This window comes from Pygocentrus nattereri, chromosome 1 (assembly GCF_015220715.1).
Source record: "Pygocentrus nattereri isolate fPygNat1 chromosome 1, fPygNat1.pri, whole genome shotgun sequence".
NCBI lineage: Eukaryota > Metazoa > Chordata > Actinopteri > Characiformes > Serrasalmidae > Pygocentrus > Pygocentrus nattereri.
In genome coordinates, this window is record NC_051211.1 from 14151933 (window position 1) to 14176867 (window position 24935).

The following is a 24935-nucleotide window of genomic DNA, read 5'->3' on the forward strand; positions in this document are numbered from 1 at the left end:
GCACTGAAAAAAGTGTTGCATTTCATTTATTTGATTCAAGTACATTATTTCCTCATGAAGGGCTAAAACATGTTACATCATCACAGTTTTGCTTTTCGGTTTATTTTTGGTGATAGTTGTATTTGTGTATTAGTTTATTCATTTAGAAACAATGGACAGATTTAGTTAATTTAGTTTTTAAGTCATTTTAATACATTATGGGGCAGCCCACCACTGGGGCAGTCGTGGGCTGGAGGTTAGGGATCTGGCCCTGTGACCAGAAGGTCGCTGGTTCAATCCCCAGGGCCAACAGTCCATGACTGAGGTATCTTTGAGCAAGACACCTAACCCCCAACTGCAACCCCGGGCGCCGTGGATAGGGCTGCTCACTGCTCCGGGCAAGTTGTATGCTCACTGCCCCCTAGTGTGTGTGTTCACTACTGTGTATGTGGTGTTTCACTTAATCACTTAACGTGACTTTATTTAGTTATTTGCTCCCAGCTGTGTGCCACTGCAATAAAACCTCTGGATCTTAAATGGCCACCCCATTCCAGCTATGCCCCTGTACAGACCTCACTTCCAAAAAAACTTGGCACAGTATGTGAAATGCTGATGGAAAAAGAATGCAGTGTTTAGAAAATTCTGTTTGGCCTATATTATAATGAAAATACTAAGAAGAGTCAATATTTGTTCTTGCATTTTATAAACTTTATTGCTTTTGTTTTGTTTTTATAAATATATACTGCTTCCAAATTCGCAGCACATTTAAATAAATGGAACAGCAAAACGTTCACCACTGTGTTACATCACCTTTCCTTTTCACAGCACTTAATAACTGATTCAGTCAAAGCGGATTCTTTAGACATTCTTCTGTTATAAAGGTCTTTGGTTGTGCAACTGTATGAGGCCTTTGTTGTCATATTTTGCACTTTTGTGCTTCATAATGTGCCACATGTATTCAATGGGACACAGTTCTGGACTCTGATTATGCAGCTGTGCTGTTGTAACATGCAGAGTATAGCTTGCCATGGACATGTTGAAATAAGCGTGGATGTCCCTGAAAAATGTGTTGTCTTTCAGCGCTGATGGTGCCTTCACAGATGGCACTAATACACTCTTATCCCATGGCCTGGCTGTTTAACTGTGATATGGTAACAGTCTGGATGGTCCTTTTCTTTTTTGGCCTGAAACAACTAGACATTGTTGACCTCTGCTGGCTTCTGCTGTGCATAGTACAGTCTTAATTTGCATTTGTGGATGCAGCAGTGGACAGCGTTTACAACAGGTCTGTGTTCATCAAGCATGCTGGTTTTTAATGCGGTGCCATCTGGGGGCTTGACCATCACAGGCATTCGGTTGTGGTTTTCGGCCTTGCCCTTCACACACAGAGGGTTCTCCAGATTCCCTAAAACGTTTGATGATATTATGCACCATATAGGATGAAATACCAATAAGCCTTGCAATCGCTCAGTGAGGCATCCTTTCTTTTCTTTTGGTCTCTATTTTCATAATATTTTGCACTCATTACATACAGAACACATAATGACTTGCATGCATGTGAATACAATTCACATACAAGTGAAATTAAAGGCATAATACATCCCATGCATAAAATAAATGCATTATAAAGTAAACAAATAACAAAAGAAGGAAAAAAGAAATCGCAAGGTAAAGTACAGTGATCTTCATCAAATTTCATCTAAGAATAAACAAAATAACTATTTTAGACCTTATTTTAGAATTATTTTAGAACCTCCTCACTGAGTTTGCTAGGCAGCAGCAAGCTTTTGAACCTTCTCCACCCCACAGTTCGGAAAATGTATAAGACTTATTTTTAAAGCAGCAGTCAGGGAGTCAAATTAAACGAGGTCTGCCGCTATACTGACCCAGTTTGAAATAGACTGGCCTACAGACGTAGTCCACTGTAATAGAAAGTGAAGAAAAACAGGAACGGAAAATGACCATTTTGGACACCAGTTGGAAATTCCTATCCAACACCAAATACAAATGCTTTTAGACCCAGTCATAAAGAACAGCCAAATTCTTTTAGGTTCTCCAACAATATTTGAGCAGAAAGTCTTAATCTCTACTTAATTCCAAAAACAGTCAATGAGGGTTCCTTTAGAATTCTTACATTTGTGATTAAAACTTGTGTAATATGTCATTGATGCAGTATTTTGAATTTCCCAGACTCAGTTACATGCTAGTAGTATATGTGTTATTATACATATATCCTTCTATTCATCATTATGAATTCTAACACCAAGACCAGCCTCCAGCCTTTAACTTAGCAATATTGTCCCTAAGCTTTTGGTTAAAGGACTAGGCCTTTTCATAGATGCTCCATTTCTACCTAGCATGATTACAGCAACTGTTTAAATTGTTAAGATGTCTTAAACAGCCTGTCTCACTACTTTTTGGAATGTGTTACAGGCATGAATTTCAGAATGAGTGTATATTAACCAAAAACAAACAAACAAAATTACTACAAGATGTCAATATCGTAAAACAATAAATCTTGTCTTTGTACCATTTTCAAGTCGCTGCTTTCTGTTTCTATTAGCATTTTGCATACTTTCCCAATATTTTCAGAACTGAGGGTTGTTTTTATGCAATATCATTATGGCCTCTGTTTGACAAAAGGGATGTTTTTCAATCTGTATATAAACCTTTTTTGGGGGGGTTACATCACGATATGGATAAGGATTATATGCACAATGACCTTCCGTAAGTCTACCCATAATCCTGAAGGGAATGATATATGATGAGACCCAGGCACCTGGTACATCAGTCTGTAATTTGCCTATGATGTTATTTTTCTAGTTATGTCAAACACATTGTGTTAAGCTGAATGAAAAATAAATGTCACTTTAGCTTCCTTTATTGCTTCAACTACATTAAACTCTCTTCAATCTGGACAACTGATTCAAGAGGCTTACTTCAGTAAATTTCACTTCAGATTAAATTTACAGAAGGTTTTTGGATTGGCCTACTGTTGTGTGTTAGTTCAGGAATGAAATCAGTGGTGAGAAAAAAAGATGGGCTCAGGTTTCATGCTAAAAATGTCAGATTACATGATTTTGCATATCGGCCTTGGTCACAGACAGTTTATATAGAGCGTGAAAATCTGTGTATCGAAAGCATTTTTTTCCTTAACAAATATTCCTCTGTCCGTATCCAGTTATTTGTCCTGTGCACACTAATTATTTGACGTCATTATTGTGCTTTAGAAAATTAATTTAATTGGGACTTTGCTGAATCAAAGTTGGTTGATTGCTGGTGCCTGCACAGTGAAGATAAGGGAAACGTTGCTCTCCTTCACTTTGTCATTCTGCCTGACCCATAGGGAAACTAACTCTGCTGTGAACTTAATTGGCCATTCTGACATCAGTACCCCCATAGTTTGCCTTGTTTAGCCTAGTTTCTGCCTGCATCTCCTTTTATCCTAAGGGTGTTTCAGTACGCTGAACAGCCAGATTTTTTGTTGAACTGAACAGACTGTTGTAGCAAAAATCTACTTTTAAACATAAGATTCTAAATAACATTCCATGGGTATTTGGGGAAGGATGTGTGATAGGGTGGCTTGCATTTGTCCTGGAGGGCAGATTGTAGGTGCTCAGTCTGTATGGTCTGTCCTGAGGGTTAGATTGTAAGCAGTCAGCTTATAAGGTCTGTTCTGGTGGCAGACTGCAGGCATTCTCCCTGTATGGTCTGTCCTGTGGGAAAGATTCTAGGTAGTCTGCCTCTTAGATAGGTCATGTGGGGCTGAATGTACATAGTCAGCTGGTAAGGCCTGTTATATGGGCAGACTCTAGGTAGTCTCCATGTAAGGTCTGTTCTGTGGGGCAGACTGTAGGTAGTCTCCCTGTAGGGTCTGTCCTGTGAGGCAGACTGTAAGCAGTTTCCCTGTAAGATCTGTCCTGTGGGGCAGGTTCTAGGTAGTCTGCCTCTAAGGCCTGTCATGTGGGGCTGAATGTACGTCATCAGCTTGTAAGGTCTGTCCTGTGGTGCAAACTGTAGGCAGTCTCCCTGTAGGATCTGTCCTGTGGGACAGATTCTAGGTAGGCTTGTAAGTCATGTCTTGTAGGGACAGATTGTGGGCATTATGACTAAGGTCTGTTATATGAGGCAGACTGTAGGAAGTTTACATTAGGTCTGTCCTGTGGGGTGGATTGAAGGTAGTCAGCCACTAAAGTCTGTCCTGCAGATTGTGGGCACTCTACATGTAAGGTCTGTTTTGTGGGACAGATTGTAGGTAGTCTGTCTGTATGATCTGTCCTGTGGTGTACATTGTGGGTGCTCTTCCTGTACAGACTGTCCTATGGGGCAGATTAGAAGTAGTCACCCTGTAAGGTCTGTCCTGTGAGGCAAGTTGAAGATAATCAGCTTGTAAGGTCTGCCCTGTGGGGTAGACTGGGTAGTCAGCCTGTCAGGTCTGTCCTGTGGGGCAGATTGTGGGCAGTCTGGCTCTAAGGCCTGTCTTGTAGGATAGATTGTAGGTAGTGTCTGTGTAAGGTCTGTCCTGCAGGCTGATTCTGACCCTTATGGCTCATCTGCCCTTGTGCCTACTTCTGATCGGACTTCAACACTCTTAGAAACAGATCGCATGGAATAAGGACACATAAGAGGAGAGAAATGATGGGCATATTCCGTTAAAGGAACAGTTCTGTGAAAAGACAAAAAGGCCAGTGGTTAATTATCCAAGATATGATTTCTGTCTGAAGTTTTCTATAATTTTGTTCTTGAGCTATGAGGCTAATATAGCTAACATATAATGGAAGCATCAGATTAATGGAAGAATACATTTCCACTACTTACTAGCTACATCAACATCTAGTATTAAAAAAGAAGCAAACATTGTGCACCAAGAATCGCTTGGCAGATTGATGACGTTTGCAGTAAAATTGTATAAATTATATATTTACCTGGACAGTCAGTTCACATGCATTTCTGTCTTCTTTATGCCTCATTCTTTTCTTCTCTCCCTCTCTCCTTCCCTTTCCTCCCCCTTTCCGTGGAATTGTCTGCATGACTGGACTGCACATACACTCATGTTGGCAGATGATCACGCGCGTGTCTCAGACGTCCGGAGCCTCGTCTGTTCTGCGGTAGCGCCGATTCTCCAGAGACTCAATGAGTATGTGGATGTGTGTGTGAAGCAGCAGTGAGAGCAGTGACCTACTTTAGATAGGAAAACATGAGCAGTGTGCGCGTGTGACGTGGTGATGAGTGCACTGGAGAAGACGGCTCACACACCACTGCAAGAATGCTGATCCAATAGAAAAACACACAAATGCCAACAACAGAGCTGATCCTGTGCAATAACGTACATTGCACATTTAACACATATCCATCTATTCCATCTACGGCAGTTTAGCTCTGCCCATTCAAACTGAAGTTATAAGGGGTGTTCAAGCCTAGACTGCTCCTTGAATGATGCACAATACAGGGCAGCCAATCAGAAGAGAGATCAGCCTGAAACAGCCTGTATTATTCTGTGGGATAAAGACAGGCTGTGAATGGTATTCAGTGCGTAACTTTGGTTTATGCCTGTATTTGGTACATTAGATTTTTTGAGCACTGAACTGCTGAGAATGTTGGGTTATTGCATCTCACTGTAACGATAGGGAGCGATGTTCAGGCGGACGCATGTGCAGAGACAAGTGAGATTTATTATGGACAAATCCAAAATCAGGCTCAAGACAGTCCAGGTTTAACGAGCCAACATGGAGAAATGGAGGGAAAGACATAACGAGATAAACACAGAAATCCAAATACTTCACACCAAACATCAAACATATCAAACAAATCAAACAAAGACCAACAACCAGACAAGGGCTTAAATACATGAGGGTAAACAAGGGACAGGTGGAAACACAGGTGGAAACAATCAGGGGTGGAGTCACGAAACAAGGGGGCAGGACTGAAAACCAAAACAAAGAAGCACATGAACAGGACTGGGAGGGGCCAATCGTGACACATTAATCTAAGTGGCCACATTTATGCAGAGATAAGTATGGAAATGTTTCAAACAAGTTGTTTACAAATTTTTACAGTTCAAGTGCTGAGTTATTGTTATGCCCAGGGTAGACAGATGAAAAGTTGTACTGGCTACTGGAACCACCAAACCAGTGAATCTTGTGGCCAAAATTACATAAATATATAGTGATAAAAATGTGTTTATTGTATGAATGCAGTATTTACAGTTGTCAAATATGCTTGAGTAGCATAGAAAATCAACTGTTGGTTTGACAAAGAAAACTTGATAATTAATAAAAACTTTAGTGTAATAAGGCCTAAATGCCTATTCAAAAATCTGTAAGTTTCTCTGCATTGTACCATTTCACACCAAAACACCCTGAATGACTTTGTCTGCATCTCAAAGGATATATTATGCAGAAATGTTAAAATATTGGGGGACTGCCCTTTAAATTGAGCAAAAACAGAAAAGCATTTCTCTTTTAAACTGAATCTGCAGTACAAGCACACTGTGCTCCTGTAGTCGCGTCTGCAATTCTTCTCCATTATTTCTAACATGGCAGCTGATTATTAGTTCTGAACAGTCTTGTCACTAACGATAATGATGATGATGATGATGATGATGATGATGGTGGTGGTGATGACAGAGACATGTCAGCTCTGACTCACGTCTTCTCTCACTGACGTATTTCTACTTGTTTTTGAACGTATGCCTCTCAATAACTGGATTGTCTTCCAACAAATGCTTCTTAGTTGTGTTCTCACGCACTGACTCATAATCGTCACCAAACAACGCAGCAGAGGCAGCCTGGCAGCCTGATTTTGGTACATGGTTCATTCTCCATCACACATCAACAGCTTGTGAGTGGTATTTGGACTCTCTCTCTCTCTCTCTCTCTCTCTCTCTCCCTCTCTGTCTCTCCCTCTCTCTCTCTGTCTGTCTCTCTCTCTTTTTCTTTATTTTAGTTTCTCTTTCTCTTGCTCTCTCTGTCCATTTCTCTTGTCTCTCTCTTCCTCTCTTTCTCCTTTTCTCTTTGTCCCTGTCTTTTCTCTCTCTCTCTCTCTCTCTCTCTCTCTCTCTCTCTCTCTCTCTCTCTCTCTCTCTCTGCCTTTTGTCGCTTTCTCTGAATCTTTCTCTCTCTCTTTGCTCTGTTTCTTTTTCTCTCCATCCCTGTCTTCATCTCTCTCCCTGCATCTTTCTCTTTATTTCACTTTCTCTTTCGCTGTATTGTCTCACTCTCTCTCTGTCCCTGTCTCTTGCGTCTCTCTCCCTCTCTCACTCTTTCTCTCTCTTGTCTCTATCTCCTTCTCTACTTCTCTCCCTCTTTTTGTTTTTCTCTCTTTCCCCCTAAACTCCCTCTCTTGTTCTCTGCCTTCTGTCTCTCTTTCTCTTTTTCTCCTCTCCCTCTCTCTTTCGCTACCTCTCTTTATATATCCTTCTGTCTCTTTCTTTCTCTGTCTTGACTCTCATTCTCTCTCTTCCTCTGCCTTCTATCTGTCTGTCTGTCTCTCTGCCTGTCTTTTTTATCTCTCTATATGTCACCCTCTCTTTCTCTTTGTCTGTCTCTCTCTCTTCTTAGGGTGGTGTTAGTGTGCAGTGGCACAAACAAATACACAACAATGCAAAAACAAACACAAACAAATGCACAAAACAAAGGCGTGGCACACACCAGCTGTAATACAACACAGATGCAAACAGAAAACATGCAAACACACACACACACATATGCATTCACACACACCTTCCCTACACACTTCTTGTTATAACACTTCCTTATTATGCACCCCACCTTCCTCATTTTGCTTTTATCATCCTCTCATTCACAGTCACAGGATTTTCAAAAATCCCCAAATAAACTCACCACATTCACCCTGTACCTCCTCATGTGCCTTATAAAGACCAAAAAGGCCTGACCTCAGCTCTTCTTTCAGACTGGTAGATGCTAAAAATGCTGTAATGCTAAAAAAATAACACCTTGTAGAACATCTTATAACTAATTAGGTTAATAGACCACAGGTCAGTACCATGATTGAATATAAAAAGAGTCTTTCAGAGTTAAAGATAGGGAGGGGTTCACCACTCTGTGGAAGACCACACAGGCAAAAAATAACATTCCTCAACATAAATTAGCAAAGAATTCTGCCATCTACAGTACATGATGTCATTAAAGATTCAGAGAATTGGGAGAAGTGGTCTTTGGGCCCTCAGGTGGATTTAAACAGATATGATTCCGTAGTGGAAATACTGCACTGGCTCAGGAGCACTTCTGAAAATCACTCTGAAAATCTCGGCACACAGTTTGTTGCAGCATGCGCACATGCAATTTAAAACTCTGCCATGCAAAAGAAGGAACCATATATAAACAGGACCCAGAAATGCCACCAACTTCTTTGGGTCTGAGCTCATTTAAGATGGACTGAGGCAAAGTAGAAAAGTGTTTTGTGGTCCGACACAAATGTGAAATTCTTTTTGGAAATCATAGACCCAGCATACTCTGGTCTAAAGAGGAGAGGGACCATATGGCTTGTTATTAGTGCACAGTTCAAAAGTAAGCATCAATGATGGCAAGGGGTGCATTAGTGCACATGACATGGGTGACGTGCACATCTGTGAAAGCACCGTTAACGCTGAATGATATAACAGGTTTTGGAGCAACATATGCTGTCATCAATGCAACATTTTTTCAGGCAGGCAGTAAGACGAAGCCAAATCTCATTCTGCACATATTCCAACAGCATGGCTCTGTAGTAAAGGATGCTGGGTGCTAAACTGACCTGCTTGTAGTCCAGACAAAGCTGAAATCTCATATCAAATAAGAATGTGGAAACATTTCACTTTCAAAACTAGTGTTTAAATGATTTGCACATCATTGCATTCTGTTTTTATTATTTATTTACGCTTTGCACAGCATCTCAACTTTTTTGAAAACAGTGTTGTATTATATACACTCCAGTTCAAACCTTTGGAATCATGCTTTTCAATCATTTAAAACCAATTTATTCAAGATGCATGTATAAAATGATCCTATCAAAAGGCCTATGTGGCATGCGCAATGGTGATGGCCGTAAGAGCAGGCAGGAAGGCGGGGCTGAACACCCAGCAGCGACAAACCTCAGAGAGGATGGCCTGAGAGAGAGCCATGAGCATGAAGGGGGCAAAGCGTGAAGGCGGGAGGAGGAGGACAACGACGGAACCGGTGACGAGTGAGTCCCGAGCTCCACCGCCTGGGCTCCACCCCCAGTTATGCAGTGGGGCTGCTTCATTACACCTCACGTTTGACCCTGGCGGCCAAGCTGCCAGCTGGGGGCAGTAATGAGGAGGCGGCGCGCCAAGCTCGTTCCCTCTCGGCTCATGTGCTCATGCTGCCCTTAATGAGCTAATGCTGATCTGGCATTTTAAAAAAAGAGCTGCTGAGAGGCAACAGAGAGAAAGAGAGTGAGAGAGAGAGAGAGAGAGAGAGAGAGAGAGAGAGAGAGAGAGAGAGAGAGAGAGAGAGAGTGAGAGAGAGAGAGAGAGAGAGAGAGAGAGAGAGAGAGAGAGGGAAGAGCAGCAACAACAACAAAGGGAATGAAGAGCTGAAAAGCTCGAGTAAGAGACTGAAAAGTGGCCAGCTTAGCGTAGCATTAATTGCATTTGGTTTGTTTTTGTGTTGTTTGTTTGGGCTCAAAATTAAAGGAATGGCTGCTGCAACTCTGAACCCTGCCTCCAGCGCCCTCCTTGAGCCCAGGGTAGCACATGCCGTGCTACAGCCTACTTCCTACATTTTTATTGCATGTTATTTTTTCCATGGAAAATCTGAGGCTTGTGTGGTTTGATGTACCATAAACAGTCACAATCTATTCTTATACGAACATTTTTCTATCTGCCATTGTCACTTAGAATTAAACAGGCTGTTTTTGTTGCCACGACTTTCAGGCTGATAGCTCTAAATTTTCTCTCTTGTGCACATCATTGTGCTCTGTATTGTACCGCAGTTCAGTCTGGGCTGAAACACCCCTCATAACAGAAGTGTGAATGGTCAGAGCTACCCTGCTGAATAGGCTGATATGTGTAAATGTATTGGTTTTGATGACATCACAAATCACATTTCTGTATACAGGCTGCATGTACTGGGGAGCGAATGGTACATTTGAAAACTTTAACAATGTTTACATATTATATCACAAACTTAAAATACTGAATCAAATATCTTAAAATGCCTTCTGGTATCTAGCTTATAGTATGTAAATACACACTGCGTGTTTAGCGCTCTTTCATCCCCCGTTTGCTTTGCCTCCTTGAAGGGTAAAGGTTGAGGAGTGAAGTCAAAATTGTGCAATGTGCAGAAAAAAAAGAGAAATTGCTGAAACTTTGCAAGTGATCGCTTGACTGGCAGGTACTACACAAATCACCTAATTTACTCAGAGCCTTAGCTTTTGATACTACTTTTCAGCTTGCTCTTGCAGATAGGAGGTAAACATTCAGTTGTAAGGCAAAACAGGTTTATTCATATAACACATTTCATACACAAAGACAATTCAATGGGTTTTACATAAATGAAAGCAAAAAGAACATCAAAATGCTCACAAGATAAAAACCTTAAAAGAAAGTACAAAATTACATGAGCTAGAATAAAAGCAAAGGACATCAGTATTATTAAAATTAGCTTATTGAGGGTTAAATGCAGTGAGAGAGTTGCAAAAGAGTTGCGCCCCATCAGATACACATTTAGTTTATTTTCTAAATGGAAAAAATACACATCCTCTTACAGATCATTCTTCTGCAGTTTTACTGCACAGTGACTGTTTATGAATTTAACATACTGGACGAAAACTCATAAAGTCATAAAATGTGGCCTGTGCAGATGTTCTGGCACTTGTTTAGTTTTTTAATGTGCAAAATAAATCGATATTGTGCCCTAACATTTGCATAAAAATGCCATATTTAGGTTTCACTGGGGTATAATATGAATTAAGAAAGAGGGCAAATTCCCAACCACATACTATACTAATGAACTTCTATAGTGCTGTACTTCTACTGACACGCTATTTTTTATAGTAGTGTGTAGTTTTGAACACAGCCCAAGTTGTGCATGTTATGTAAAAGCACCGTGTCACCACCTGGGGCTAAACACCTTACTGATGGACACAAGAAGAAACACCCTTTCTTGGAATTTGAACCTGCAACCTTCTCCTATCACTAGGCTACCAGCCACTGCATTCAGCCATCCTTCGATAAGCTTAGAGAAAACACAAATAAAATTAGAAATAAATGTGTTGACCCTCATAAATCAAGCAATGGTTATACAAAATAAGTACGTACCTGAAAATGATTAAATCTGTTAGGACAACAATTAAGAAATTTAAAACAACCAGAGCTGTAGTGAACTTGCCTGGATTAGGTTGTAAGTGTACGCACAGTGAAGAGGATGCTTTGAGAGGTACAAATGTCTCCAAAGGTCATGGTTTGAGATTTGCAAAAGATGGTAGCATTTTGGGAGCACTATAAAACTACAATTGAGCGCCACTTCCATGCCAACAAACTTGAAAGGCATGTCTCAGAAAGCCTTTTCCTTCAACCAACCACAAATGTAAATGCCTGCAGACACGTTAACTTCAGTGGAATCAAGTTCTATGGTCAAATTAAACAAAGTAGAGCATTTTGGCTAAAATCAATGAACGTGGGTTTGGCATAAGAAGAAGGACAGTTATACATTAAAGATCCTCATCTCCACTTCTAAGCAGGGCGTAGGATCTGTGATGTTTTTAGGCTGCTTTGTTTATAAAGATTTTGTTAGGATATATAACATCATGGACACATGAAGTAGTGTGAGATTTCAAATGAAATCTGGCTGTGGTTGGATAAAATTGGGTTGTAGTTGGATCTTCTAGCAGAATGTGATGATGTGTGGTTGAAGTATGTGAAGAGACTTTGTGATTGTAGGAGGGGAAATAACTCTGAGGGCTTGGGCTTCTGCTTTAAGCCAGAAGGCTGGACCCCATATACGTAAGCTTTAGAAATAGGATCAGATTCATTTCTCAGGTTCATTTCATTCCTCAGTTTCTGTTACTCATTTAAAGGTGAAATAACCTCATGTGGACAACATATTATAACAGTAATAACATGTGAATAAATGGCTAATTACTCTGCCCAAAAAACAACTAAAATCTAGCTATTCAAAATGTTTTAAGTGAGCATTTTTAGGAGTTCAGCAACTGTAGAAAGCTGTTTAGATCTTGCAATTTTTTCTTTCTTTCTTTTTTATTTTTGAAAAAACTAAAATTGAAGGAGCAACTATGAAAAGTTCTACTTTGGGAATTAGACCAAAACCCCAGAGCTCAAATGTTTCATCTCTTTGTTGTGGTATCACTCAAACTTTAGGTGTTTAAACCACCTTTTGGTGGTTGATGGGTGAAAGGAGAGGGTTGAGAACCAACACTGTGACAATTCACAACTCTCCTCAATAAAAATGTGGTTTATTTCAGGTTTTGTAAGTCATGCATGATTCCGTCTAGTTATACTTATATATATCATTGTGTCTACGCTCATTGTCCATTTTATCAGCTCCACTTGCCATGTAGATGCACATTGTTGTTCTGCAGTTACAGACTGTAGTCCATCTGTTTCTCTGCATACTTTGTTAGCCCCCTTTTACCTTGTTCTTCAGTGGTCAGGACACCCACAGGACCATCACAGAGCAGGTATTATCTGGGTGGTGGATCATTCTCAGCACTGTGGTGACACTGAGATGGTGGTGGTGTGTTAGTGTGTGTTGTGCTGGTGCGAGTGGACCAGACACAGCAGTGCTACTGGAGTTTTTAAACACTTCAGTGTCACTGCTGGACTGAGAATAATCTACCAACCAAAAACATCTAGCCAACAGCGCCCTGTGACCACTGATGGAGGTCTAGCGGATGACCAACACAAACTGACTTTACATCTATAAGTTGGACCAACAAGTTAGAAGTATATAATAGAGTGGACAGTGAGTGGGCAAAGTGCTTAAAACCTCCAGCAGCACTGCTGTGTCTGATCCACTCTTACCAGCGCAACACAAACTAACACGCCGCCACCACGTTCTTCATGAGGTATGTAATGTTATTGTATGTGCTATTATTTTCCACTATTGGGCTGGATTGCTCATGTAGGCTTTTTTTTTCTTGTGTGGACATAGAGATTTTTGAAAATGCTGGTGTGGATTAAGGAAAAAAAATGTATATGAGAAAAGGAGAATATTGGGCCCTTTAATGTTCTCACTGACAAAGGCTTATGTTTGATAATTATTTTACAATCATTTTCTATGACTAGTTCTTTCATATCATAATCCACTAAATATCATCTGGGTGACTCATCCAGGGTTTAATCAGACACCGTGTTTATGGACTAACCCTACTGTGTCTGGCATGTGCTGTGATGATGATGTCACTTGTGTGAAAGAGCGTGGGAGAGCACGCCATATGTTCTGTAAAAACAGCCAGAAAAAAGTGATAATCCTCGAGCGCTGAACATTCCACATCATTCCTCATCACTCCTAATCTAATGACACCATCCATTCCTCCATTCCGTCCATTCTCCTAATCGCTGAAATGTCATGGTCACTAAATTAGAATGTTTCGGATGTTGGTTTCTGCTCTTTACTATCACGTTTGCTTCTTGCCATCTAGAGGTCACAAACTGTCTGGCTGTCTGTTTTGGCAGAGGCAGAAACACAAAGGAACGGTCTCCTGAGTGCTGCCCCATTTCCAAACCCTGATGTAATCCGCCCCAAGGATTTGCACACAAAATATGGTGCAATGGCTTGAGACATACATGTAATGACTTCTGTATTTTCAGTCTTTGGTGGATTTATGTACGAATTGTGTTACTGAACTGGTTCAAAGTCAGAGTTGAAAACATATTTCACTGACTTTAGACGAAATCCTTTTGCTTTGAGTGACCCTATAGCTTAAGTATGTTGTTTTTATTCAAACGAAAGACTGACAATTCAATTTTGTCACTAACAAAACAGTCATAGCATTACTGACACTTTACCAGCGTTTCAGGAATGACTGTTTTGGTAGTGACAGTGGCAACTAATTGCAAGTCAAACTCAGAAACACTTGCCAGTACATGACTAGCAAGCACAGCTTAAACAGTTGAACACAGGGCCGTAACTAGGATCAAAGTTTGGTTAAGTCCAATACTTTGGGCCCAGATTATTATTACACAATCGTATAACCTAAGAATAGCCCCACTGGATTAAGGTCCCTGTAGCTACTGAATAACAAGCCTTTGTGTGCAATAAGCCTAAATTGTTAAAGGGTTAACATAGGGTTAAATGATTTACTAAATACAGTTAAAAGACATCTCTGGAGTTAAATCAATTTATGGTTCATGGAAGAATTGATGGATGTGAAAGAAGGGGCTGGATAGTATTGATAGCATTAGAGAAGTCAAAGAACATGACTCTCACAGTGCTCCCTGCTGTCTCCAGGTGTGAGTAACCTCCAACAGACAGATCACAGTACCCTCACATGCAGCCGATATGCAAACTGTAAGGGGTCCAATGCTGCGTCCATGTGTCCTGAGGTGACCTAGGACAAGCCTCTCCTGTGACTTCTTAAGACGTCTTAAGATCACTGTTATAGTTTTGTAGTCATTTAGTTCCTTAGGATACTTAATCTTTGGCGTTGGGACTATGCAAGATATCTTTAAAAGTACTGGTCAGCTGCAATGTAGAGGTCTGGATGAGGAGGACACAGCTGAGATAGCGGGGGCTGATCGTCATTTGGGAGCTGAAGAGGACACAAAGGGAGGGTGTGATGGAGTGATGTCCTGGGTAATGGATTTGCGAATGGCCCAGTATTGTGAGACAGTATTCAGTACTCTATTATAACAAGCCTGACGTGGTAACAATAGAAGAATGCTTTTTGATGCAATGTAGAAACTTTTTTAAGAAAGGTTCTGTATAGGACCATCTACGGCACATTCTCTATCAATCTGAAGAACTCTTTCATGAAGCAAAGCTTGACATAACAATAGCAGAACCCTTTTGGGTGCTATATAGAGCCATTTTCAAAAATATTCTATATAGACCCATTTACAACAAATTTTCCAATAATATGAAGAAATATTTCACCATGCAATGAACCATCGAGCATAAAATGGTTCTTTATAGACCTCACGGTTCTAAATAGAACCCTTGAAGAACAACTTTTTTATATGTGTACTGCCAGTGTTGGTCTATGGAGACTGCATGGCTGTGTGATTGACTTTGTAAACATTATTGTTATGTTATATTATAATATAATTGTATATATACATATACAGTGCTGTGCAAAGGTTTTGGGCATTTAAGCAAAATTTTAAACAATTTACCTCAGCAGTGAGTTTATCACAATGTACATTAGAATATAGTCATATTCATAATTTAAATAAGCATAAAAACAATAAAAAGTAACAAGAATTTCTTGGGTCCATATTTTTCCTTGACACCTTCACAGCCGCCATAGAGACTTCAATTACATCAAGAGCACAATTTACTGAAGCACTGATTGGTCTGGGCTTCCTTGAGGAGAGAGAGAGAGAGAGCGCTTTGAAAATGGTTATATATGTATGTATATATATATATATATATATATATATATATATATATATATATATATGTGTGTGTGTGTGTGTGTGTGTGTGTATCTTGGGCACCTAAGACTTTCGCACAGTACTGTACATGTATGTATGTATATATGGTATTAATAAAGAGATCAATACAACTACACATCCATCTATTTAACTGTCCCTTGCTATCGGTACAGGTTATTAACAGTAACATACTCATCACTACTGAGAGTATAATGTACTTGTCAATCATAGTGCAGGGGGGCGGGGCTTGTCAGCAGCCCACAGACGAGGGGAAGAGGCAACGAGCACCGGAGGGTGAGGATGAATGGAAGACGGTCTCCGGGGAGAAAACACACACACACACACACACACACACGCAGGCGAGCGCGCAGACACTAGCTGTGTTCCGATTGGCTGCTTCTCCGGATCATAAAAGGAGCGGGAAGGTCTCGGACGCCAATCAGCTGCGTTTGATGTGCGCGAGGAGGCAGTGGACGTTTCATCCGCGAGCTCACCGTATACGCTGCTCCGTGTTCCTCTAACGGCTTTAACGGAAAAACACGCCTTGAATGTTGTCTGAGAAAGACGGAGGATTAACCGGAGACGGTCCTGTGTTTCAGAACATTATACGAAGCCGAGCCGTCCGTTAGTCACTGGCTGCACGAGCGAGGCTAGCGAGGCTAATTCTCCTGCACTCTCTGAGGATGTGACGGTTAGCCAAGCTAGCTGTTTTGAAGCGGAGCAGCCCGATAAGGTTAGTTAGTTGTTATCCGCTATCGTCGTTATATCGATACGTCGGCGTTTTTGTGGTTATTCTGAAACAAGGCTGTACGAGAATACCTAAGTGAAAGAATAGCTTAGCCATAAATAACTGGCTGAGGCGATAACGGTAACGTTAATCCAACCGCGACGATGCGGTTATGCGTCCGGGGCAGCACGTAGGTCAGGTCACTCCACCGGAGTGTGGTCCCGGCATCTTTTCTGTGTGATTCGCTAGGATGGGACACGCTGACTCTGTGAAGCTCCGTGCTGCTCTCCGTGTGCCGCGTTCAGCGCTCTGCGGGTCTCCGGTCGAAGCTACGGCGGCTGGTTGCGAATTTCTGGCCTGAGCCAAGCGCTTCCTCCCCCCACCGTTCGGCCTTTCAGATCAGCGGACTCTCCCCGGTCCGGCAGCGGCAGAGTTGGAGGATATACCAGGCGGACCTGGACCTCCAGAATACCAACTATGGACGATTCCGGAATCATTCGGCGCAGGAGGCTGCAGGTGAGGTCCAGCTAAATGGATGCTAAGTCCGTAATACTGGATATAGTGCTCAGCGTTGGAAATTTTGTGTAGTCCGAGTTCAGGATTAATTTGAGAGTAGGAAAACTGAGCTGATTTTTAGCTACAATTACTGATGCAAAACATTTGTTACTGCAGGTAATTAAGGATTCAAACAGAAGTAAAAGTATGTTAGGTGCCACCACCACCACTAGCACCTACAACAAAAAAAAGAAGAAAGACAAAAACAAGTGATGAGTGCCCCTTGGAACTACAAAGAAATTTTATAGCTCATCCAGTATCTATCAGCATAGGAACAGAGTTAAGGTCATAGTCTTTTTTGCATCGTTTTAGTCTAAAATAAAGTGCAAAAGCTCCAAAATTGGAAGTGTGAGCAGTAGCATAGCAGTCTAGTAGCTGGAACACAATTTGATTAAAGCTACGGAAGTTAATGAGGAGCTAACTGTGAATGACTAAGATTGCACTAAGTGAAAAAATAGTATATTCCTCATGAGTATGCTTAACTCATAGCCTTTCATATAGAGAGTATAAATATGTGAAAGCTTTACCTAAGTACAGTTTAGTACGAAGAACAGAGTTCATGTAGAAGTTACTGTACACCTTTGGGGATTTCCAGCATTGACATACTTGAGTCACAAAGCCCTTGATCGCACAGTATCTGTCACATCACATGCAGTGCATATGCTTTCGTCTCCTGTGATTCACGGAACAGGGCTACACAGAAAGGAAAAAGGATATGAGCAGTTGGCTCATAGAGGAGATGCCATTCCCCTTTGATGTGAGATGCTAGTTCACGGATTGTTTACTTTAGATGTGCTAAAGTAGATGTTATGGACATAATGACCTGGTCATGAAAGAGCTGTGGATCTAATGGCCTGGATACATAATAAACAGTGTGACCTTTTCAGTGAGTGTTCTTCACGGGAATTCATTTTTAGTCTAAAACAAGGCATAATTTGTGTGTTTTTACTGAGAATGCATTGCAGGTCAGCATGAGACGTTACATGTTTTGAGAAAAGGTCTGTATACGTGTTAATTGGTAGCCACTGTCAGCCGGTATGTGGTGAACCATGGGTACCAAAATGTTTTCATCGATTTAGATACCACTGTGTAATGATGAAGATGGGAAAGATGTTAGTGATGTCTAGGTCTGATACATTGAGTGGGTATCAGCACCAGTCGGTACCTTAGTAAATGGATGAGAGATTGGTTGGTTTTGATTGATTCATATTTAATATTCTTTCTTTGCTATACATGTTATAAAATTTTACTTATGCAGTTTTTAAAACCATCTAGAACAATATAATTGGAAATGTACACAATACAAAAAAATTTGGTGTGTTACTTTCTCCACTCTGAGACTTTAGTCTGTACTGTATTTTGCGTTCATTTATTCTCTTTAAGGGAAGAATCCATCCGTTTGGAGCCTACCTACATGTGGACAAGAGAGTGGTGTTATTTGGTGTGCGCTTGCATGGTTAACAGTTGCAAACGGTTGTTGTGAGTATGTATGTGTGCATGTTTCCGACACAGGGGAAGGATTGTTGGGTTGGCGCTTGAATAATTGTTCTCTGTCGGTTTGTTCCCTCCCTTGGGTCTCTCTTCTCCATCTGATGCAGACTCTCTTGCTCACATGCATGCACAGAGTGCAGAAAAGAGGCAGTTAACACCCCCTGCCAGTCTGCTCTGTCGCTACCATATGGTGCAACACGCAGTCTCTGGAGAGCAAAGGTCAGAGGTCACTCCAATGTTTCACTGCTTTTTGGAGATATTATGGGAGAAGTTGAGCTTATATCTTCTCCAGTTTAGTATATGTAGTCTCCAGTCCGCTGTGCTGATGTGCTGTGTCTTCAAAAACATAAGCAATAGGACTATTAGTCTCTAGCAACGTGGACAACATGATGTAAAAGGGCTATAACCATTATAGCTGGTAGAAATAATGCATGTCATAAAAACCTACACGTCCTGTGAGCTTCTCAAAAGCATCGTAAATGCCTTAAAATCCCCAATCAGGAATTACTGGAGCAATGCCATGACTAAGCACAACAAACATAGCTTTTATATGGTATATCAGGAGCTGTGTTATCTGTACTCTGTGTTCTTTTGCTGTGCTCAAAGCAGGGCTACCAGCTGTGGTTAATTAAAAAATAAATTGCATTTGCAAAACAACTGAAGTTCAAAATAAATGTTTGAACACTGAAGAAAAATGTTTAATTAAAGAAAAAAGGGATTCAGTCAAACTAGGGCATTCTTTTAATCACTGCAGTTTAAAGTGATAGTTTTTCATGTCAGATGGAGAGATGGAAGCTACCCTTTAAGATGAGCTAACACGACACTCATAGCAAACAGGGTTGGCATGACTTGCAACAAAATCTGAACCTTTGTGATACAATATAGGTTTTGATTCTTTGTCATGGTTCTATGTGTTAACCAATGCCTTTGCTAAAGAACCCTTAAAGAAACACTTTTTTAAGGTTATAGAGCTAATGATAATGCTAACGGGTACAATGCAGAAGACAAGGGAAGCGTTTATTTTTTGTTCATTTTATTTAATCAGGCAAATCATTAGGAACATTTTTATTTACAATGTTGGCGAAATAGATATTTGAGAGAGATGGTGATGCAAAAGAGGTCTAAAACAACTGAAGTCCTCATTTTGTACATTTTTAAATAGTTTTTATTTTATATTTTAGCATACATTAGTGATAGCAATGCAAAAGATGACGCATCTGATATTAATATTTATGTCTGCACAATTTTTTTTTCAATTGCAAATGTGAGCAAAACTGTCAGACTGTACAGCCCTGCTATAAGGTCAGTTAATACACAGCATCCTTGATAGATCTTTAGAACTCGGGACATCCTGGAAACGAGACTCAGAGGGCAACGTCCACTCAGCATTACACTAAGGATGGAAAAAATGCATAATCACTCTGTGCAGTTTAAAAATGCGTAGCAGGATGGAGAGATCCATTGTGCTCAATTTGTACCAGAGTCTGACACTTATGCAGTGATGCTGCTACTGCAATGAAGTGTCCTTCCTGTTAGTTTAATTGCCAGAAGGGCCGCTCTGCCAGTCTCTTACTTAGACATCATTAGTAATGTTGACTTCTAAAATGCTTGCAATTCTCTTGGTCAGGCAGGAAGAGAGAGCAAGAGAGAGTCAGGACAGAGTGATAAGTCAGTGGCTGTTTGGATGGCTTTTGCGCTGTGCTGGCAGGGAGAACCCTGTTAGATAAACTGCATGGCTGTCGGCCCTAGCATGGCTCTGCAAGCCTATGCTCTCTAAATAATGGCTTTGCACCAGGCACTGGGCATTCGGCCCAGCTCATGCCATTTCATTAATGCTTTGTGTCTTTTCCGTCCATCCCTTCATCTCTATGTTTCTAAGGTGGGAGGCCCTGATGGGCATGGCGTCTGGGTAGGCCATATTAAGCAGGCCATTTTAAAAAATATTGCTCTGACGCTGCAAGCTCTTGCTCACAGTCTGTCCAGTTTAGCAGCACTGATGGCAAGCTGTCACAGGCCTGCAGCTTCTGGATGAGGTTTGGAATGGAGGTCTACTTTGATGTCTCTCTCTTACTGTCCCTCTCTCTCATTTCTGTCCCCAGAGATCTATTTTCCTTCAGGTTTCACCACCAACCCAAATGTAACATACCTGATTCAGCTAATCAAGGACATCTATAGGGAGTAATTAGATGGATCAGATGGGGTTGATTAAGACAGGACCTAAAGTCTGCAGGAAGATAGATCTCCAGGGGCAGGGTTAATAACCACTTGTATACATTTTAATATTTAATAAAATATGTTCGCATTTTTTGTCCCAAATAAGATTTCTCCGGCTATTATCAAACGGTAAAATAAAACACAAAAGATTGTTGTATTATGTTTGTCTGTTGTCTGTATGCCACTAATGTGTAAATAGTTACACACATTTAAAATCGTGAATAAGTCATTTAAATGAATCTAATCAAATCATAGTGAAATTTCATGATGCATTTATTTTAGGGTTGCGTAATTGTATTGAAATCGTATTGGTATCAAACAGTATCAAGCAAAAGAAGTGAGCATCAACAACAAAACCAAAATGCTCCCATTACAATCAATGAAGCTGTCTATGCCAGCTACCAGTGGCAGGGGTCATGCAGTGCAATGCAGCATGCTGCTTTTGACTGTTACCCATTTCTGTTTTTGATGTGTTGTATCAATATGCCATTCTATCTCAGATGGAAAAGGAGAAACTCATCTATGTAGTGGAAAAAGGAGAGATCTCTATCACTATTCAAGTAAAGAATTTTGAGAGAAATTAAGTACAGGAAGTTAGAAGTGAATACTGCTTGTTTGCTGGCACTGATTGATAGTGATGCTTAAGTAGTTAGCTAAGTAGACTTAGTGGATACAAGTTAGCAGGTATGAGGGAGCTCCCCAACTTCATGGTGGTATAATATTATTTTAACAATTTTAAACATAACCATTATACACTCAAAAAAATTAATATCAAACAAAACACATGACATTTCCACTGTAAAAATCCTAAGGGTTTGAGAAGCAATGCAATACTACATTTTAACACTTACTTACTGTTAAAACACACTGTAATCGGTAATCCAAGTTTCTATGTTATGCAAATGTTTATGTGCAGGCATAAGCAGATATATACATTAAAAATTTTGGATATTAGCCCAAAGTTCCTATGTAAGTGCATAATTTAAATGTTTCCTATAGAAGCATAATCAATTTAAATCCTAATGGGGTTATAGATTTGCAACCCAATGAATACTTATTCCTAGTAGCATATATGTATAATAGCTCATAGTTTATATATAGCATATATTTACCGTTCTAATAATTATGTAAGAGTTAAAGCATTTAACAGCCTCATCCTCATCAAGTATAACTGCCTTTCCTTCTATCGGTTTCTCTATCTCTCTGCCTTTTTTCTGTCTCTATCTCTATTCTGTTTGCTTGTGTCTTCTCTCATTTCTCTCTGTCTGTCTCAGTCTCTCTCACTGTGTCATTGAGTATCAATCTCTGTTAGTAGTGGTCTTAACCCTTTTCAACTAGTGCTTGTCCATGGCCCTGCAGGATAAGGAGTGGGATGTTTATATTGTGAGACGGGATTATAGGCTTTTATCTGTGCGAGTGCTAGTGCTAGTCACGTGACTGCTCTCTCAGTCTGAAACCATTACATTGTGGTGACCAGTAGCTTAGTCTGTGCCTGAATCAAAGGTCTCAAAGAACCACACACTTTATTTTAGATGTCCATCCATTATCTCTGTGTTCCTCAAATCAAGTCTTGGGAATTGCACTGCACACAGTAGGGCTTGCTACCCATTCAGCCTAGCCCACTGGTGATAACAGTATGTAAGTTCATATTCATTATTTCTCTTTCAGTTTATTAAGCAAAGAAAAAAAAGTATGTTTTAAACTTGCAGACTTTCAATCAGTACCACATTTGTGTTCATAAGTACATGAGAAGATATGAGGAGATATTTTATGCTACTCAAAAAATAATACTGTGCATATAGCCTTGTTTTGCACAAAGAAAAAACATTCTTTACATCTTATCACATTCATTGAAACAAACAGAAAAGTCACATGTGCAAACTGGAGCTTCAAACTGTGGAGCTGAATGTAAATCAAATGCAAATGTAATACATTGTGTAAATTTACTTCATTCAAAAGTGTGCATCTTTTCCATGTGACGAAATTATATTACATCAACACAGGAAAACTAAAAGATGACATTATTTTCATGTACTATAGTTGTGAAACTGATTTGAATCAAGCAAATACAGTGCATCACTTTTGTGTTTTAAGTGTAATTCAATAATATTAATGTCTTAAACATGAATTGTTAGCCACAATATTATTTTTGTAATTAAAAGTATTTCTTCAAAAGCAAACAATTATAGCCTCCCAATTACAGCCTTCCATTAAACTCAAGTTGTCTCTCTGGGGTCTTTGGCCGGGATTTTCAGAGAGACAGATGGGGAAGAGTCAGTCACACTCACAGGTGATCTATTGAGCTTAGTTGTTTGTTAATTATTATCATGATACTGACCATAAAAATACAGATGTCAGAAAAAGACCCCACTACAAAACTGAAATATTTTTAATGTGTGCTGTAGTTCTATGTAACTGTTCCTAGGACTATTTTTATAACATGTAATCCAACAAATGTTAATTACTTTGGTCAAAATATTACAGGCTAATCTTTAAACCCTTAAATCACAGGCCTATTACATATTAAGGCTTATTATTAAGTAAATACAGGGAATTCAGTCAAACTGGTTAAGCTGTTTCTTAGGAATATTAATTGAAATGCTAGTAATCTGTCCATATTTTGTCTATATGATGCAGTTCTATGATGATGGAATTTACATTATTCAAATGTTTACATCATTTCTGCTCAAAGGATGCATGTTAAAACAATATCAATACATTTTCATACATATTTCATACATTTTCATACATATTCAGTCCTTCACACTTATATTAAATGCGACTGAAAATACTTCACAGAGGGTTAAAAGACAAAGCGAGCAACTAGTACAAGTTAATAAGTAGATATGTAAGAGGTATATGCACTAGTATTATGTAATAGTGTGTAACCCTTGATGTTTATAAAATAGTCTTGTAAGCAGCTGGATACTAGATTAGCTGATATACAGCCTCTGTTTTTTAGTTATGTTTCTTCACATTTATATTATACATTTGTTTTATCCCCTGGAAGTTAGCAATTGTAAAATGTGGAGTGAAAATGTAGAATTGTAAAATCAGATATGAAAATAAAAGCAAATAGTAAAAAAGTAAAAATACAAATATAAATATAAAAAGAATTGGACAAATTATAAAATAAACAATAAAAATAGTTGCAAAAAATAAAATAAGTATATGATGAATTGCAAAGTTTGCAAAAGCGTGTCTTAGGGTGTTTTCACATGAGAAATTAATGCTCAATAATTACGTTAATTTATTTCATTATTGTCTAAATAAGTGCATGCTAGCTTGAGTTTTTAACAGGTGAACCTTTTAAGTTTTATCTATACCAGAATTACCTAAAAGCTAAATTTCATCTGCTGTTCATCTCTGATCTTTCATGTAATACTTAACTCACTTAGGCATTTTACAGCCCTTTTTTATGGGCAATGTGTTCACAGCTTTCACAACACAAAAAACAAACAGCCTTCTATGTTGGAAACGTAAATTGGACAGTAAAGTGTCAGTGTGTGCCAAGCCTGACTGCGCTCTGATCAGTGAGCAGCTGGACTGCCTCATTTAGCTCCATCTGGCCACAGAGTGATTTGTTTTCTGGAGTTTTTTGTTGTTAGTTTCCGGGGTGCTTTTAGAGCAGAGGGAGTAGAGAAGTGTAGTTTAGAGGGTGGGGGACACGTAGAGAAGCTATAATTAAATGTCTTAGAGACAGTGAGTCACAATGGGTAGCGCAACAGACGCTGTGTGCGTCATTTCTGTCATCATGAACAGAATAAGAGAAGCTTTTTTGTAAGGAATCTAAATTTAGCTCTCAGACCAAGTAAAATTCCTAAAACGCTGGGACACGCAGACTCTAAAAGCTGATAAACATAATAATTACAAGCACAAGTCCTACATCAACACTCATACTCTGTTAGACATATGAAACGTTCAGTCTGGAAAGTGTTTAAATGTAACCATTATTGCTGGGGATAACAAAAGCTGCCATAATTAAAAAGTAAAGGTAATTATTTGCCTATAGTCTACTTTTATATAAAGAAATACATTTTTGCTATGTTTTTATCATTTCTTGACAGTGGAATAAACATCAAAAGTGTGAACCTGTCTATACTGAATACAAGTGCAGTTCATTAAATGAAATGATGTTTAAATAGTACACCACAACAATAATAACTCACAACTTTCAAACTGTAGGTTAAATTTAGCACTAACAGTACTGATGGTAAACTGCCAGAGTGTTGCTAATTTGATTGGATGTAAATGCCTTTATTTACATTTGAGCCCAGTTGTTACATTGGTGGGCAGAAATGATAGTGCCCTCAGGGGGGTGGAGTGATGGAACAAGGGTGTAGCATTCAAAAATGTGTTTGTACAAGTGTCTCCTTGTCTCCTTTTTTTCTT

General features: G+C 39.6%; 1 protein-coding gene across 4 annotated transcripts in view; it reads left to right on the forward strand.

The window, feature by feature from the left end:
- The first annotated feature begins 15970 nt into the window (after window positions 1-15970).
- Window positions 15971-24935, forward strand: part of mast1b (microtubule associated serine/threonine kinase 1b) — a 50377-nt gene continuing 41412 nt past the window's right edge. For 3 of the 4 annotated variants that reach the window (XM_017720707.2, XM_017720710.2, XM_017720709.2), the window contains exon 1: window positions 15971-16799. In XM_017720707.2, the coding sequence (XP_017576196.2) occupies window positions 16761-16799 (39 nt within the window). In that variant the 5' untranslated portion in view covers window positions 15971-16760. The remainder of the gene's footprint in view (window positions 16800-24935) is intronic. The other variant, XM_017720708.2, reaches the window with a different exon arrangement.